This window comes from Lepidochelys olivacea (genome assembly GCF_965140295.1).
Source record: "Lepidochelys olivacea isolate rLepOli2 genome assembly, chromosome: 1".
NCBI classification, from domain to species: domain Eukaryota; kingdom Metazoa; phylum Chordata; order Testudines; family Cheloniidae; genus Lepidochelys; species Lepidochelys olivacea.
This window is the reverse complement of record NC_140411.1, coordinates 199,778,853-199,796,804: the sequence shown is the minus strand read 5'-3', so window position 1 is coordinate 199,796,804 and position 17,952 is coordinate 199,778,853. Positions and strand designations below refer to the sequence as shown.

The window sequence follows — 17,952 nt, the reverse complement described above, 5'->3', positions numbered from 1 at the left end:
GGGCCGTAGACTCACTCTGATACTATCTCCTGGGAAACCCATTCAAACTCATCACTGACCATGCTGCATTAAGATGGTTAAACACCATGAAGGACACAAACCCCCGACTGGTGTGCTGGTACCTGTCTCTCCAACCCTACGCATTCCAAATTCAGCATTGAATTGGGAAAGCCCACCAGAACGCTGACTTCTTTTCCAGGGAAGAGGGGGCGCAATTGGATGGACAATTGACAAATGCAGACTTTCTAATGGGGACTTCGGTACTGGATGTGCTTCTCTCATAAAGCTGCCTGGATGGATAGAAAAGGAGGGAGGCCTTAGAATTTCACTACTCTACATCATTTTTAAAAGTGTTTTTGGTTGACTGTCCTCTTTAGTGTAACATGCTCCAGGGTTTGATAAACACAGGAAATTACAAGGCATATGATGTAGCAAAGGAATCTGCTGGGAAGGAGAGCTACACGCATATATTGTATCCTCCAACTTGACAGTAGTTTGTATCCTGATCCAGTATAGGATATGTTGTCTCATTTTCCCATTATTAAAAAAAGGTATTAATATAGTACTTCTAAAAACTACTAACAAAGCTTTGTGAATAACCAGGCAGTGTGTTAGCTTCCCTGTTCAGTATGCCTCTGTGCTGTCTGGGGAAGCATGGATCAGCATTCATGTCACACTCCCCATCAATACCTGACCCGAGCTGGGGAAGCTAATGATCCAACCAGCAGACCAAATTTGGTGATGAATCCTGGTCACATGCCACTTGAGGCAAATTGCTCATACACTAAAAAGAAGTGCTGTCTGGCAAACCTAGCCCTGGGACTTGTAACCAGTCCTGTGTACCATATTAGTGCGGTGTGAACAAATAGTCACTAGGGCAGTGATCCCCAAACTTTTAGACTTGTGCCCCACCTTACCCCTGGCTGCCCCCTCCCCCAGAGCTGGGGCCGGGAGTGGGGCCATGGCTCCGGGGGGGGTGGGGGGGGCAAGGGGGCCGAGACTGGGGCCACAGCTTGGGGCAGGGCTGGTAGCCAGGGCCCTGGGCGCAGGGCCGGCAGCCTGGACCCCAAGTACTGTAGCCAGACAGCCAGCCCCCCCCCCCCCCCTCAGACCAGCATTGCTGGAAACACAGGAGGAAGCCCGAACAGGGCACTTAACATATATTCCAGCACAGCCTTTGAAGCTGTGAAAAGCACAGGTGTGCTGCTACAATGTGCCTCTGGGAACAGATACAACGATTAAGCTCACAGCAGGCAGAGGCCCTGTGACAGACATGGCTCTTAGCCTCTACTAAATAGCGTGATGCACACACACCAACATCCTAGGTGGGAAAATATTTACCCTGATAAAAGAAATGTCCAGTAGTCGACACTTATTGTTTCTCTCCCTTGCAAGTGTAAACTACTCTTGCGAAAGCTGGCGTCACCCAGACAGACCAGCCTCAATTTGGCATAAGAAAGGAGAAAGAGAATAAAGGAGTACAGAGGTATAAGTAGGGGACCTACAGCACCATGATTTTTGAGTGCTTTTCACTATCTATCTGCTGGTCAGATAAGTGACAGCCTCCCAAAGCTTCTGCAGCTAAGAGGGTCCCTAAGCCTTGTCCCTTATTCGTCTTTCCGTGGAATTGAGTGACCGATCCTGGCTTGGCACCGCTGGAATCGAGAGATGCAAGGAGGGTAAGAAGCACCCACACCTGATCTCCTATCTTTAGTGTACACATATTTTGAAATAGAGCTCTATACTTTGTTTTCTTTCTTTGGGATTGTGGCTTCAGTTTTGTAACTTGTTTGTGTGTGTAACATCTCTACATTTAAATAAGTAGGCACTAGCAATTTTGTAACCACATGATTAGAATCTAGCTTAATAAATTTTGGTAACCATTTGTGCATAAGCCTGACTTGTTTTCTCTGGTTTACTGTAAAGCAGCCGACACAATTAAAGAACCTCAGCGGTTTTGGCTCTAAAGCCTGGCCATTAGGTGAGAGTACTAAGAGCCTAGCGTTGAGTTGTGCCGCCTCCACGGGGCAAACTCTTGGGGCACCTGTCAGTCAATCCTGGCTTCCCGCTGCGAAGGAGCTCTGAGCTCTAGCAGTTAAAGTCACGGGTGTGGAGAGGCTCTTAGTGCTGCCATTGGGGCACCTGTCAGTCAGTATTGACTGCCCGCTGCGAAGGAGCTCTGAGCTCTAGCAGTTAAAGTCACGGGTGGTTAGGACCTTGGGGCATCCGTCAGCCTAGCCCGGGCTGCCCGCCGCGAAGGGACAGTGCGTTCTAGCGGTTAAAGTCACGGATGGTATAAACGGGCATAGCTGGCACCTCACCAAACATCCTTGGCCGTCGGCTAACAAGTACATGGCCGGGAGCGGAGCCTTGCGTGCGGAGCCTTGGGTGCGGGGCCAGGAGCAGAGCCAGCAGCTGGGGCTGGTGACACGAGTGGAGCTGGGTGGGGCTCCTTCCCTGCCTCCTGTTGGGGCTGGCCCAGTCCCCAGCCACTTCTTCCCGAATGTTCCTCTCTGCCCCCCGAGGGGGGTGCGCCTCATAATTTGGGGACCTCTGCACTAGAGAATAGTCTGAGTGATGTTTTAACTCTGACTGGAGTTTAATTTAGGTCTTCAAAGGCACAAATGAATGCATGAAACCATAATGTTCCACTTACTGCATGGCTTGTTTCATATCCAGAGGATTTTGAATAACAACTGACTCTTTCAAATCTGCTTAAGAGTATTAAAGCATAATTTACCTGACTGCTCCCTAAGTCTACGAGCCGACATCCTTCCTTCCATTGTGTGCTGTGACACCCAGCTGGGAGGGGTATGACATAACAAGGAGCATGTATGCTGTAGCTGATGAATATGGATTTTTGTGGGACCTGGAAGATACAGATTTATAGGGGGTACATCAATTTAAAGCATAATTCTGTTTGATTTTTTTTTTACAAGTGACACCTGACTGTATAACTCAAAGATCAGAGATCATCTATCTTTATGTGTGCTTACTTTGTTTACTTTGTGCATTTGACAGCACTTATGTGTACTCATTTTCTGTTTCCCCTATTTGGAAAAGTGTGATTTCCCCCCTTCTTACTTTGAAAGAGAAATATGAATTGTAAATGGGCTATCTGGACATGTTTTAGGGCAGGAAATAACTTCTGCAATGTCAGTCTTCTTATTACCTTGCTTAATAGCTTATTCTTGTAGTCTCAGGTGTTATTGACTATGTACTAAATATGGCAGTAACATGCTGATCTGCTTTTGAACCAGACATATTGTAATTGTAACCTTTCTTTAATTGAGGGCTTCTTATGGATTTAATTGCATCTCTAATCCGGTATTTTGCTTTGATGTATGGTGTAGAGTAAGGCTTTGCACCTGCAGTGAATGATGAATAAGACTGAATAAAACATTTCTAATGAATGGCATTCAGTGAGATCAAAACACAGAGAGGGATCTCCTGTCCCCAGAATTTCAGATCGTGTTGGTGCTGCAAAGAGTGTAAAACCAAACTAGCAAGGTGCTGCTGAATAGTGGAAAAGATGCATGCACGAGTGAGGAGCTCTTGAATCAGAATCGCTTAAAATTACATAAAAAGAAAAGGAAGACTTGTGGCACCTTAGAGACTAACAATGCATCCGATGAAGTGAGCTGTAGCTCACGAAAGCTTACGCTCAAATAAATTTGTTAGTCTCTAAAGTGCCACAAGTACTCCTTTTCTTTTTGCGGATACAGACTAACACAGCTGCTACTCTGAAACTTAAAATTACATCTCACTCCCAAACTTGAATGGTTAGGCATTGATGCTTGTGGTGATCTCTGCTGGGCAGATCAAGAAATGGACTTGCTTTGGCAGACAATGCCACATCTCCCTGTTCTGATAGTTTGGTAATAACTATCTCACAGATCTTTCCTCTATGTTAGACACATTTTTTTACTTCCTTTGTACACACTCCAGTGTGATTTCTGTGTGGGTCGGGACTCCTTTGTTCTAGCCCAGGGGTTCTCTGTTGCTCTCACAGGGCAGAACAAATGCTAGTAGGCTGCCTCAAGGATCTCTTCCCTTCCTGTTTGTGACTATGTGGGTCTCCTCCCCTCCACATGCAACTGGGCAACATCCTTGTGACCTCTTCAGCCACTGGTTCCATGAAAAGGTAATATTGGGAAGGTATCTGATGTATTTTTAGCGTGTAATGGAGTTTAGCAGTTGGAAACAAGTAGAGCTGACACTACGTGACCAGCCAACATTACGTGTGCAGTCAATGTGTACTTTGTGGATCACAGACCACAGCTGGAAAATGGCTGTATAAGGTGTTATTTAAGAAGGAGAAGGGAAAGATTCTAGAGCCTTCGTTTTCTATTTATATATGATTGACTGCATACGATGGGAATTCTATGATCATTATTGCGAAAGTGAAAAATCTAATCCCTATTTGCTCCAAAATCTGCTGACCTGAATGGCATTGTTGTTTTAGCATTCACTAGTGGGTGGCAGGGGGCAGAAATGGGCTCTAAGTATTTATACTATCTTTCACTGATCTCTTTGCCAGTATAATCTCAACACCTGGAATGTTGTGTGTAACTTTTTTTGTCTTAGAGCTACCAGTTCTGGAAATTTTATAATCCTTCTCATTTTGCAAAATTATGTAAACTTGTAAGACTCGGGCTAGGATTTTTAAAGCAGCCTAAGGGAATTAGGCACCCAAATACCACTGAAATTCAGTGGTATTTGGACAACTAACTCCTTTAGGATCCTTTGAAAATTGAAGCCTGCATATATCAAATTATAACTGATAGTCTTCCTAGAAATACCTTACTCAGCAATCTGTGTTTCTCTTCAGGTTTTTGCATTATAGAGAGACATGGGCAATTTCAAAGGTCATGCTCTGCCTGGAAGTTTTTTCCTCCTCTTTGGCTTGTGGTGGTCAGTGAAGTACCCGCTAAAGTATGTCTGTCGAAAGAACAAGAATGCTTGTTACCTTGGTTCCAGGGCAGGATTTCAGCGCTTGGAATTTATTGAGGGGATCGTCAAAGCAGTATTTGCCCTGATTGGTAAGTCAGACTCTGATTTTAAAGAGAGAATAAAAAGATGAGGGCTATGCTAGTTAATATTTTTATCTTTTAAAATTATCTATTTACTGTCAGTTTTATTATAGAGCTGGTCGTTGTTTTAAAAAAAGAAACTAAAGCCTATGAATTAATGTCATAATAACAGTGAGGGTGATTAACCATTAGAACAAACTACCAAGGGAAGTGGTGGATTCTCCACCTCTTGATGTCTTCAGATCAAGACTGGAGGCCTTTCTAGAAAATATGCTTTAGCCAAACACAAATTATTGGGCTCATACAGGGGTAACTTGGTGAAATTTCATGGCCTGTGGAAGACATATATACAGAGGTCTGACTAGATGATCTAATGGTCCCTTCTGGCCTTATAGTCTATAAATAACTGGAGTCACATTCAGTCATTCCATACTTAAGGTTGTAACATGTTTCCTGTCTAAAGCTGAATTTTGAAGCCCCTTTAAGATCCGCACACTCTCTACACATATCAGTTTGCCAATTCAGGGGTTGGGATAGAGGTTGTGGTACAAATGTGTGGTCATTGACCTGGGGCTCTCATATGCAAACTGGCAACCGCAGGCAGGGTGGGCAGTGCTTGCCCTTTTTGAATGTACTTCATTATGATTTCTGCCCATTGCTGTGAGCACCTACCAGCTTTCAGATGTCACTGGCTTCCACTGAATTATTAATATAACATGTGAATATAGAATGCTGTCTACCAATGCATCCGATGAAGTGAGCTGTAGCTCACGAAAGCTTATGCTCAAATAAATTGGTTAGTCTCTAAGGTGCCACAAGTCCTCCTTTTCTTTTTGTGTCTACCTGGTGAAACTCAGAAGTGAAAATATCTACCCTTTTTTAAAAGAACCAAACCTTCTGAGCAGCAGAATCACTACCTGAGATTGCCACTTAGCATTCTGTTATGAGATGGCTTAGAAACAAAGCAAAATAAAAGCCAGACCGATGGCTTAGTGGACTAAGCAGCTGATTTGAAACCTTTGCCTCGTTCAAATCACAGTACAGTCTAATTTAGCAGTTTTCCCTTAGGAAGCAGGTAACTTGAGTATTTGAGAGCTCACTGTGTGTGGTCTCAAGACTTAGATATTGAAATGGGGCCACAATGTTACTTTTAGCTATTTGCTTTGTAGGGATAATAAAGATTCCATGGTATTTCTAATAAGACATGGGCTTTGTCCTCTTCTGCTCTGTCACAGTCTCCTTCCTGCTTGTCCCCACACTCCACATCTCCAGTTGGCTACTGCCTTCCATCCCAGAGATGGCTGCACTTCAGTGATGCTGTATGTACAGTACATAATTTGAGATACTCTGAGAGCAAATATGTACAATTATATATTATCCCCTGACAGAAAAATTCTCTTCAGATCCACCGTGAGATCTGTAGAGCTGATATTATGTTGGAATGCAAAATACTAAATCAGTGCTTTCTTTTTTGCTGCAGCAATGTATTGTTTTACTGTATTGTAACTTAGCTCTCAGTCCAAAGAATGGAGAGGAAAGACTGAGGGAGAAGGAATGAAAGCACCAGTGTTGGAGTACGTGGATGTGTATGGCACTGAAACAAATTTGGAAAAAATGTGCATTTGCCCCTTAATATAACAACTTGTATCCTGTAGGGGGATAGTGGGATCCATTATGCTGCATATAATCTTCAGTTTAAAATATATATTTACATGTATAGAGTGTCTCAACACAAAGTGCTTCACAAACTACCATGTACACTCAAAATATCACTCAAATGCAGCCTTCACTGGGATGGAGGGTTGTAGCTACACAACTGTGTTCGGGCGGGAGGGGCTGTCCAAAAAAAGCAGTGTAAATCCCTACGTTTAGCAAAAAGTCCCCTTGGAGCTTTAATGCTCATACACAGCAGAGACGGACCCTTGCCTTTAAGGCATCATAGGAAAGGTCCCCTGGAAGTCAACTAATTGTCATACCACTGTATGTACTGCAGAGGGGTGAAAGGCTAAAGTGTCCCTGCTGGGACTTGAACTTGTGGTTCTAATCTAAGGAATTAAGAGATGAGAAACCCATTCTTAAACCACTGTGTATCCAGAGAAAAAGATTGTTAAAGATTTAGTCAGATGATCACCGACTATAGCAAATGTTTGATTAGAAAGCAACATAAAGTGGTGATCTGCACTGTTAATGGCTGCATGATACCAGGACAATAGCAGGACTGGCCTGCTGCTGCTGCTGAGTAAAGTACTGTCTTTACTGAATGGCTAAAGACTTAAAATCCGTCTGTGCCCTAATTAAGCTCCAGGATAGCCACCAATGCTTCCCCTGTTATTTCATATGCAGGTATGCTAGCTGAGCAGTTTGTTCCTGATGGGCCTCATCTGAAGTTGTATAATTATGAGGAAAAACACTGGGATCACTTGATGAACTGGCAGCATGCCACCATGTATCTCTTCTACAGCATCTCAGGGCTGGTTGACATTGTGGCTCATGGCACCAGTGCATTGCCAGTGGCCTTGGATAGGATGATGCTTTCATTAGCAGTTTTCATTGAAGGTGAGTTTACTTGTGTGTTCAGAACCTGGAGGAAAATAAGGAGCCAATCAACCAAATATATTATTATGTATTATTATTAAAGAAGCAATTATTTGGACTGAAACTGAAGCCTAAGGGAGTTAAGTTCCCAAATTTTAATAGGAGTTGGGCACTTAACTCCCTTAAGCTCCTTTGAAAAATCTCAGCCTTGATCTGTCTAGATTTTAACTAAGTGTACGGAAAACAAAATGAGTGTATTATAGCATCACCTTTGTTACGCTTTAGAGACAGTTTAGTAACATTTTATGTTAATCCCGTTTTTAATTAAGGATTATAGGGCAAATCCCCTCCCTGTTTCCCAATCAGAGTAGTGGGCTGGGCTTTGGGGAGAGTCACAGAGGAAATGTGGTGAGGAATCAACACCCTTTTCCTGCTGTCCTCCAAACTGGCTGCACCCAGCCTCAGTGTTATATGGTGTTCTGACTATGTAACTGTAACCTGATTATAAAAGCATGTATGTATGTACAATTACATGTCTCCCCCTCTCCCTCCTTTTGTGTCTGCTTCCGTCTTATAGTACAAAGGAGCCTAATCCCGATTGGGGCCTCTGGGTACTACCATAATATAAATATTACCTTTGTGCATTTCTAAGCTTAACTCACTTTGGAATAAACATTTTAAAGGGAGCTTGGTACAGAAGGAACAGTTCACAGTTTCTAGTGGGAGATTAGGGGAACTGTTGGGCATCATTAAAACAAATGCCTGGTGTTGTACTCTTCTCTCTTAAAAGATTGATCAGTTCCTATGTTGTCACAGGTTTTCTCTTTTATTACCACATACATGGGCGAGCCATGCTGGATTTTCACGTTCATCAGTTACTTTTAGTGGCTATCTTTGGAGCAGCCTTTTGCATATTTCTGGAAGTCTTCTTCCGTGGCAGCATTGTCCTTGAGATGCTCCGGACGAGTCTCTGCATTCTGCAAGGTAGCTGGCTCTGGCAGGTGAGTCAATGTTTCCAGCTATTAGGATTCCCTCCTTTGACTGTAATACTTGCTTTATCCCTTTGCTGCTTCTCCATTGGCATGCTGGTACTTCAGATATGACCTACTATGCATTTACACAGTGCCTTTTATGCACAGATCTCAAACCACTCATAAATAACGACTAATCCTGAATTTCCCTGCAAGGATATAGAAGTGCTTAGTACACATTTTACAGATGGGGAAGCCATTTTACCAGTACATCTCTTTTCCCAAAGCCAGACATTGACTCAATGAGTGAACTAAGAATAGAACCCAGGAGTTCAGCTTCAGTCCTTCGCTGTAATGACTAGATAGTCCCAACCCTAGAAAATACTGTATGAACTATGTAAACCAACAGTTACTTAGTGGTGCTACATGAATGCAATGTTTTTTACAGATAAAGTTAGTCCACAATTCAGAAAATCTGCAGGAAAATTAATAAGTAAATGTTCATCAAAGCACAGTCAAGGTACAAGATGGAGGAAAGGCCATGTGAACAATTCATTGGCATTGCTGTAAAGAGGAAGGAAAGGGAGAAGTATTTTGAATGTGTTGGATTGGTCCCATCTCTCTGTTTCCTAAAAAACATCTCAAGTGATCACTCTAAATCCTGATTCATCACTCCAAGCACAGCTTGCCAGTTTCAAAACTTTGGCAGTGGAACAGGTAAAACAAGTGCCCCAAACTTTAATACTTCAGCAATATGGGCACTAGCATCAGTCACTAGCATTACCTCTTAAAAGTCTAATAAACATTCCTGTCACCATTCTGTCATTCCATATACTTAGTTGGTGTTTAGTAGCCATACACCAGTTACAGTGTACTCAGGACAGTGTACTCGTGTGAGAAATGGTAAATACTCATTGCATAAATCACTGCTGTCTAATAACAGAAGTAGGAATATCAGCAGTCTTATGCTGGAGAACTGTGGTTGCTACAGTAACTTTTCTTTCCACTATGTCTAGACTGGCTTCCTTTTTTTTTTTTTTTTAAACACGTTGGCCGGACATGGTGAATGAAAATGTGTGGGGCTTCTTTAGAAGAACTAGACATTTAGCACCAAATCAAATATTTAAACACTTGCACTAGCAAAAAAAAAAAAACCTCTTCAGTTGCAAACTTTTCCATAATTGAGCTCAAGAAAAATGTCCAGTGTCTCAGAACTTACTGCTGTGTTTTGTTGCTCCATGAGTTTTCTCTCTTGACTAAAAAGTTTCACGACGGAATAGTTAGATGTAGTCATTTAGATTTCCTTGCCTATCTTGTCCTAGACAAGGCAACACAAGGAATTAAATAGAAAAACAGAAGAGTTCTCAGATACAAGGGTGGCTTTTTTCACACTTTTCTGACACTTGCATGACAGACGTGAATTCTTTGTGTGGATCAAATGCCACATACTGACTGCTGAGTAGCAAATTTGTACAAGATGAGCGAGCTTTCCTTTTGTATCGCCAATGCCTTGATTCATCAGATTCTCTGCAGGTGAAGCAAAATAGTCAATCCACCTCAGATGTTCTCAGCCAGACTGTTGAGAGCTGATGCTAGAGGGACTAGATAGCCTAAGGAACCAGTACTGTTTAAGTGAAACCCTGCTCAACAGTAGCAATAGCTAGCATCTGATGTCTGTTGCTCCTAATAGACTGGCGTCCATGCCTCAAAAAAAGGTCACCATCATAAGGGGCACTAGCTTGGATAAGTGTGTTAAATTTTTGTAATATTTTGGAAAGAAATCTCACTCGCTGTCTATAGAACACATACAGTTCTTATTAGTTTTTACTGATTTAATAAAAAGTGACACTGAAACGATGAAAATATGTAAGTTAAAGTCCCCTCTCTTGAAATGAATAAATAATTAAAATCCAACCATTATTGTTTGCAATGTAACCTGATTATTGTCCCCATCCCGCAACAGAAGCTTATTAATAACCAGGCTTTTGAAGAAGGGGAAGTGCAATAAGGGCTAGTATTTGTGCAGTTTTAGAAATAATCTAATTTAAGTATGATGCTGTAAAATTGTTTTGTTATAATGTTCTTAGATGTAATCTTCAATACACTTAAAAACAATCCTCAAACATTTGCCATATGACCTATGCCTGACATATAATGCATGGTATGGCTCAGAACAAATGTCAAATGAATGTTATTAAATAAATTTAATTTAATTACAGATTGGTTTTGTACTTTATCCTCCAAATGGGAGACTGGAATGGAACCAAATGGATCACAATAATATGATGTTCTTGACAATGTGCTATTGCTGGCATTATGCCTTTGCTTTTCTTATACTTGCAGTGAATTACAGTATTGTCAGCTGGTAAGTTAACTATAGAACTAAAATTTTGGAGAACCATGTGTCAGTTGCAGCATGAGTGTAAGACTTTAGGCTCATGGGATAAAATCCGTCCCGGCCCCCCGGCCCCGCCCCGATAAAATAAAGATAGGCTTTGCTCATTCACGGCCATTACATAACTGATCATTCCAGTGAAAGGGAAAATAAGTACTTTGTGAACAGAATGGTATTTCACCACTGTTAACTGGCATCTCATGTAAATTGAGCTACTTTTGACATTGTTTAGAATTGCATTACAAAAATGAGAGCTGGAAAATACCTTCTAAATCAGTGGTTCTTAACCTTTCAAGACTACTGTACCCCTTTCAGGAGTCTGATTTGTCTTTGGTACCCCAAGTTTCACCTCCACTTAAAAACTATTTGCTTACAAAATCATAAAAATACAAAATGTGTCAGAGCACACTATTTCTGAAAAATTGCTTACTTTCTCATTCTGTCTGTATGAAATTTTAGTTTGTATTGACTTTGCTGGTGCTTTTTATGTAGCCTGTCGTAAAACTAGGCAAATATCTAGATGAGTTGATGTACCCCGGAAGACCTCTGCGTACCCCCAGGGATACGCGTACCCCTAGTTGAGAACCACAGTTCCAGATCTCTGAGAGTAAAGATAGGGGCAGTCCCTACAGTGTGGTGACAAATAGTACTTGTCTGTGCCAGTTTTAAATGGCTCAAGACAGATGGCTATTACCACTTCATTTGGAGACTATTGCACAGACCAAACAGACTTCGTTGTTAATATTTTCTCCTGACTAAATTTTCTTTTGGCCAGTTGTATCCCATTATTCCTAACTATAGCCATGTGCCTGGTCTCACAGTGTTTAATCTGACAAAACCCCCACTTAAGTCCTGATTTTCTGTGGAATGGTATATTGGAGGAATCCGGCTTGATCACTGTGACAGCAATGTCTAGCCCATTTACCTGTTGTATCATCTTCCTTGATGTTTATACCCTTTTCCATTCTTGCAGGCAATTATATCCCTGCTTGGTCATCCTTTGGCCATATTTAGTTCTTCCAGTTTTTCCTCATAAATCAGTCGTTTTGGCTCCTTGATGATAAAAATGATTAACTTTGTGTCCCCTGTAACAATAACCAGATCAGCATTTGACTCATTGTTTAGGTTAGAATGTAAAATTATGTGGCAAACCTCTTCTTTTCTGTCCCCCCACTGTCTCCAGGGTAGTTCGTTCAAAGATTAAACAGGCCCAGTCCGTGGAGATGGGATTACTGAAAACATCTGAACGAGATCAGGAATCAGAAGACGAAATCTAGTTTTGTATAAATTCTGTTTTACCACTTTGCCTTCTTTACCATTAAGATAATTTTTACCTCATTTCTAGACTAGTTTACCATTTTGTTTGTTCTTCATATAACTCGCTATGCAAGTATCATCCATAAAGTACTGTATACTTACTTCTACATAATTAGATTCTTATTTGCAGAGTGTAGGCCTGATATTAATTTGTGGTGTTTCCATTAGTACATTATTCATCACACGCTTTAGTGGAAAAATATTTTCCTATTAGCTGAATTTAGATTGGATGGGGTGACATTGTCAAGTAAAAATCAATTCAGCCCATTAATAGCTGAGCAACATGTTCTCCTCCTGCTGTTGGAGAAACTGGTAAATTTCCAAATATAAATATGTCAAAAAAGCTAAATTTGCTGAATTGCCAGCCATGTACATAAAATAACTGTACAGAACTTTAAAACAATGGAATAAGCACATTATTGATGGAGACCTACATCTGCATTGTCAAGTATATTGAAGGATATCTTTGCTTATAGTTTCAAATGAAATTGCAAAAAACTGCAAATTGCAAACCCATGTAGCATTTATCTACACAGTCTATCCTTTGTTCGTTACAACATGTGCTCTACCAAATTTCTGCAAGGAGATCAAATAAGTGTAGAAATGACCACTGGGATTGCTCATCATGAGGGGAAGTTACTCATTGCAGTGATTTGACACTCCTATCACCCCTGTGCTTTGACAAGCAGTACATTGACCCTACTTTACAGCCAGGGGCATTGGAACAATTTTTATAGTGGGGGTGCTGAAAGCCTTTGAACAAAACTGTAAACCCTGTATATGATGGAAACCTTACATCAAGCCGGGGGGGGGGGTGCTGCAGCACTCCCAGCACCCTTAGTTCCACATCGCTGTTCACAGCAAGTATAGCAACCTTTTATAGAAAGGCTTCTGTGTGTCAAACAGAGCAACATCAGGCGTCCAAGTTAACTCTGTACCCTAAATTCAGCTCCTTTCCCATACTGCAATCTGGTGGGATTTCAGTAAGGCACTGGGGCAGTCACATGACTGGATGCAGTGCACAAATCCACATGCTGTGCTCAGCAATGGCAGCATATGTGCTTGGATGCAGTCTGCAGCTGAGGGACCTGATCTGATCTCTGTGCACTCTCTTGGAGGATGTTGATCATTGTAGAACAGAGTGCGGTATGGACACATGCACACAGTGATCATTTTAAAATCAACTCCGCAGGCTTCTTTGGGCATTTCTGAATGTATAGTAATTTGTATTGTACAAATGATTCTGTGAGGTGCCAGGTTTCTTCCACTCCTGCTGCAGTAAGGATACATTCCAATATGAATTGTAGGATTAGGAAATGACTAATACATGGCAAAGAACATTAGTGAGCCTTATTGCATGGAAGCATACTGCCCCCAGGGGGTTCAATACTTGAAGTACATCTGTAACACAACTCATTCTTCAAAAAGCCTATAGTAGTAATTGGTCATGACTGGACATCTGCCATTCAGCAACAATTACTCCTGGGAGAATTCGGCAACAAAAAATTAAAAACTCTGTTCACAATATTTTAAAATTCTGCATATTTTATTTGTCAAAATAATGCAATATAATCACTCTGGTTCCAATTATTTTGGTAATTTATTTAAACTGCAATATAATGGATAGAGAATGGGAGTGGGGAACAGATCGCCTTGCCTAATAGTAATGTAGCTAGGTTTGACCCTTTATTTCAAGTCAACAAATATATGCAGCCATATGCTCAGTGTTACAACATAGGCAAATGAAGACCAAGTAAGGGCAGGGGAATCAAACTCACAATTTATGTTGGCTACTAACCATCTCTGAAAGGTCACTAGCCAACAGTTCATGGAGCACATTGTGATAGGAAATTTTTTCAGTCCAAAAATTTAGAGCAGTTCTAATTACTAAAGCACCATCAGCATTTATAAGGCCATACTGTCTTTTATCCTGGGCACTCTGGCAATGTAAAGAAGCCTTAACACTTTTACACCTGTTTTATACTCCTGGGGAAATTCACAAAGACAATGGGAACACTAAGCAGGCAGGCTGCTACATTCTGCTCTGCCTGAGGGGACAGAGCCTGCCCCATGCTTACCTCCTCAGAAACACCCCGAAGCCTGCCCCTCCATGCTGAGCATGCTGCAACAGCAAGTGAGAGGGACAGAGTGTCTCTCTCTCTCTCTCTCTCACGTGCATCCCCCTCCCGGCAGTGATTTACGTTTCTACCGGCTGCCCAAACTGACCTGCCTGCACTGCTGGGAAGGGGCACATGACCGCTCTTGTGGCTTCCCTGCCAGAAGTCATTTTTCTGTGGAGAAGCAAAGAAATCTGCGGGGGACATGAATTCTGTGCACTCACAGTGACGCAAAATTCTCCCAGGAGTAAACAGTTGCTGTTATTGTAGGTTCCACTGCCAGATAAGTGAGTACAATAGGAATTCTGAAGGCAGTGATACACAGCAGCCATCAACTGTAGGGCAGTTACTCTGCAAAAGGAGCCTCTTGCTTTCAGAATACATCCTTTTAAAATATTAATATTTATATATTATACACATTGCATTTAAAAACAGGATGTTGCACAGTAATGTAATGTAAAAATTCCAGTTGAACAGTAATGTAATGTAAAAATTCCAGCCCACTGAGTCTGAAACTAGAGACATACTTTTTTTTCTCTTAGTGCTCTCATGTTTTCATCAGACACTCCAAGGCAAGATCCCAGTTCTGCAGTCCTTATGTAAGCAGTCATACTCACTGATGGAGGTGAGTAAGGGCGGCAGGATCTGGACCTAAATTTGTGGGCTTCATCTGAATTTATCCTTGTCCCTTCGATATAAAGCAGAAAAAAAGTATAGCTTAAATAAAGCTAATTACAGTAAGCCTATATAAAACTATTATTTAAAGTAGTTTATAGCTGTAAGGAAACCCAAGGATAAGGAGAAAAGCTCAAGACCCTTTGCCTATAGCTACTTTATCTTTAAATGCACACAAATACACTATAGACTAAATTTTTCAGGGAATCTTCCCTTCAGCTGCCAGTTCTTTAAAGGTTGGAGCTGGTCACTTTAGAATTTCCGGCTTTTCAGAGCTTTTCTAATATAAGCTACATTTTAAAATCTTTAACTCTGACCTAAATTTAAAAATGGTGCACATGTTAAATTGACCGTTAAACACTTTGCTCAGGTACAGCACAGGCAGCAGCAATGCAAGCGTTCTCATTGCCCTGCCAATAACCATACTTAGTACTGTAAAACTGTTAATGTGCCTCAAGCCCTGATCTGAAGGGACCATGTAAGCAGGAGAAGAGGGCAGTAACTCACTGAGCACTGGAAACGTTAAAGGATGCAGTTTGCTTGGAGTATTTTTTTCAATATAAAAGATTTTAGATGGTCACTTTGAATTACTTCTGGTCCCCACCAAGTATCTTGCTACTTGTCTCTAGATCTGAGAATAATTATTGATTACTAATAAATATGAACCTGAATCAAAACCTTGGAACAGAACACTCCCAAACTTTCCATCTAAATTCTTATACTACCCATCACTGTGAGATGGGAAAGTTTAGATCCAGATCCAAACTTTACAGTTGGTATCCATTGCTAAATAATCATTTGTTCTTCTGTAGTGCCTTTCACTGGAGGCTTTTGCAACTCTTTGCAAACCTTAATGAAGTCTGCTTCACAATACTCCTGTGAGTTAGGTGTCATTGCTCCCATTTTATATATGGGCATTTCCATATCAGCAGGGCTTAGTCATACTGCAGTCCATGACATTACCTTCATAGTGCAGTTGAAACTCAGGAGGAAGTGATACCTACCCCACTTTGCAAATCTAGGATTTTTGTGGCACTCGAAGGGCCATATTCTCCCATTAATTACACTAGTGGAGCCTCATGAAAATAAAATTTTCTGCGGGCATAAATGAAGGCAGCTCCATTGAGTTCAAAAGAATTTTGTCTGTTTACACCAGCAGAAGATTTGGCTCAGTGTGGTTGTCATTGAACCAGAGACAATGACCATAATAAAAAAAAATGTCCATAGGGCAGCCTGGGGTTGAACTCAAGGTGCTAACCAGAGTTAAAAGCAGCATTGCTGTGTCTTAATTGCTGTTCTAACCTGAGTTATCCAATGTGGATTAGCTAACCAAATGAAGAATACACTTTTCTGGAGGGGCAATGTAGACATACCCTAAAAGTGGATGCCTCTTTGCTCCTCCTTTCCCTGTCTCAGCCCTAGAATTCTGACACTGAACTCTTGGAATTACCAGAGTTCAGGTAATTAAACCCTGGCATAATTCCATCAGTGGTGATAATGCCATAGGCTGTTGTGAGGGAAAAATCAGATATGATTCACAATCTGCTGAGAAGGGACATGTACAGCTCCCTGTGCTAGATTTAGTGAGTGATCCATTCAGGTGTCTGAGAATTGGATGACCAAGTTTGCTGGGTACATTTTGTCTGTTTTAGGCAGATAGAAATCTCCAGAAATGACACTTCCAGAATTCCAGTTTAGAAGTTAGAAGTCAACACTTTTTGTAACTAATCCTATCATTCATTTTATGCACAAAATACCTCCTTTTACTAAAGATGGCATTACAAAGAGGCAAAATAAAAACAGATTTTAAAGTGTTCAGGATGTTCAATAATTTTCCCTCCAAGTTTTTCCTCCCCTAGCTCATGCTGTCTTTACCAAATCTGTCTTGTAGACAAGCTTCTTACTCTACTGTAAAGATGGAACTGAATTTATACCCTACCTCTCAACAAATACAAGCATTGGCATATGTTGGAATCTGAACCTTAATATCAAGGCTGACACGAACTCTGTAATGGACCAAATCAAAACCGCAGAGCTGAATACACCTGCACCCCAAACCTTAAAATGTTCAAAATCCAGATCTGAATCTTTCAGCTCAGGCCCATCTCTACTCTAAAGCTAGTAACTTACTGGCTTCTCATGGTTCATTGTGAGTAGTTGTTAACACATAAGGCTTGATCCTACTAAGTGGTGAGACCTCAACATCCACTGACTTAAGGTGAGAATGATAAATATTATTTCAGTGATGCTTTTGTCTCTTTACCCCACAAATACTGCAGTATAACGCCTACTTTCAAATGATAAGAAAAATAAGAAACTAACTTCAATACATGCACAATTATTTGATGATTTAAATGTCTCAAATTTGGAGACACATGGGAAAAACAGATGCTAAAGCCTCAAATTTTAAGACTTCTTGAATTTCTATACAAATGTCTGGTATTAAAATGATCAAATACAAGTAAAAGCGAAGGGAAAACTCTAATATATTTACAGTATCGATAATATAAAAAGGTGCAGTCACTTTCTCAAACTGTCTAGTATTGTTGTAATAACGAAAGAAACCAAGCAGTATATTTTTAGGAAGAATTTTTTTTTTAAAGCAGAAAGATTCATCGGGTGTCTTCAAAGGCTGTTCCTGATTGGTTATGTTTTGAACACTACTCTCTGTTAACACTAAAGAAATATGACCTTTGCATTCCTTTATCAATAGTTTCAGTTTGAATGCAGGGAAGGGATGGAAGTATGCTGGGTTTACACACATACCATTTGAAAAATACAGTGCTTTACTGAAACCTTAAGTTATTAAATATTGGTGCCTTTAAAAAAAAAAACACAATAGTTCATAACAAACAAGACGTGCCTGTAATTTTATTTAAATAAAACTGATTTATGCATTGCTGAAGTCT

At 40.9% G+C, this 17,952-nt stretch overlaps 1 protein-coding gene across 1 annotated transcript in view; it reads left to right on the top strand.

Annotated features, from left to right (window-relative positions):
• TMEM45A (transmembrane protein 45A) overlaps window positions 1–17,933 on the top strand; it is a 38,995-nt gene extending 21,062 nt beyond the window's left edge. Inside the window, exons 2-6 of the mRNA XM_084617172.1 lie at window positions 4,832–5,042; window positions 7,377–7,589; window positions 8,385–8,569; window positions 10,759–10,904; window positions 12,118–17,933. Of these exons, the coding sequence (XP_084473298.1) occupies window positions 4,853–5,042; window positions 7,377–7,589; window positions 8,385–8,569; window positions 10,759–10,904; window positions 12,118–12,211 (828 nt within the window). The 5' untranslated portion in view covers window positions 4,832–4,852 and the 3' untranslated portion in view covers window positions 12,212–17,933. The remainder of the gene's footprint in view (window positions 1–4,831; window positions 5,043–7,376; window positions 7,590–8,384; window positions 8,570–10,758; window positions 10,905–12,117) is intronic.
• The last annotated feature ends 19 nt before the right edge of the window (window positions 17,934–17,952 follow it).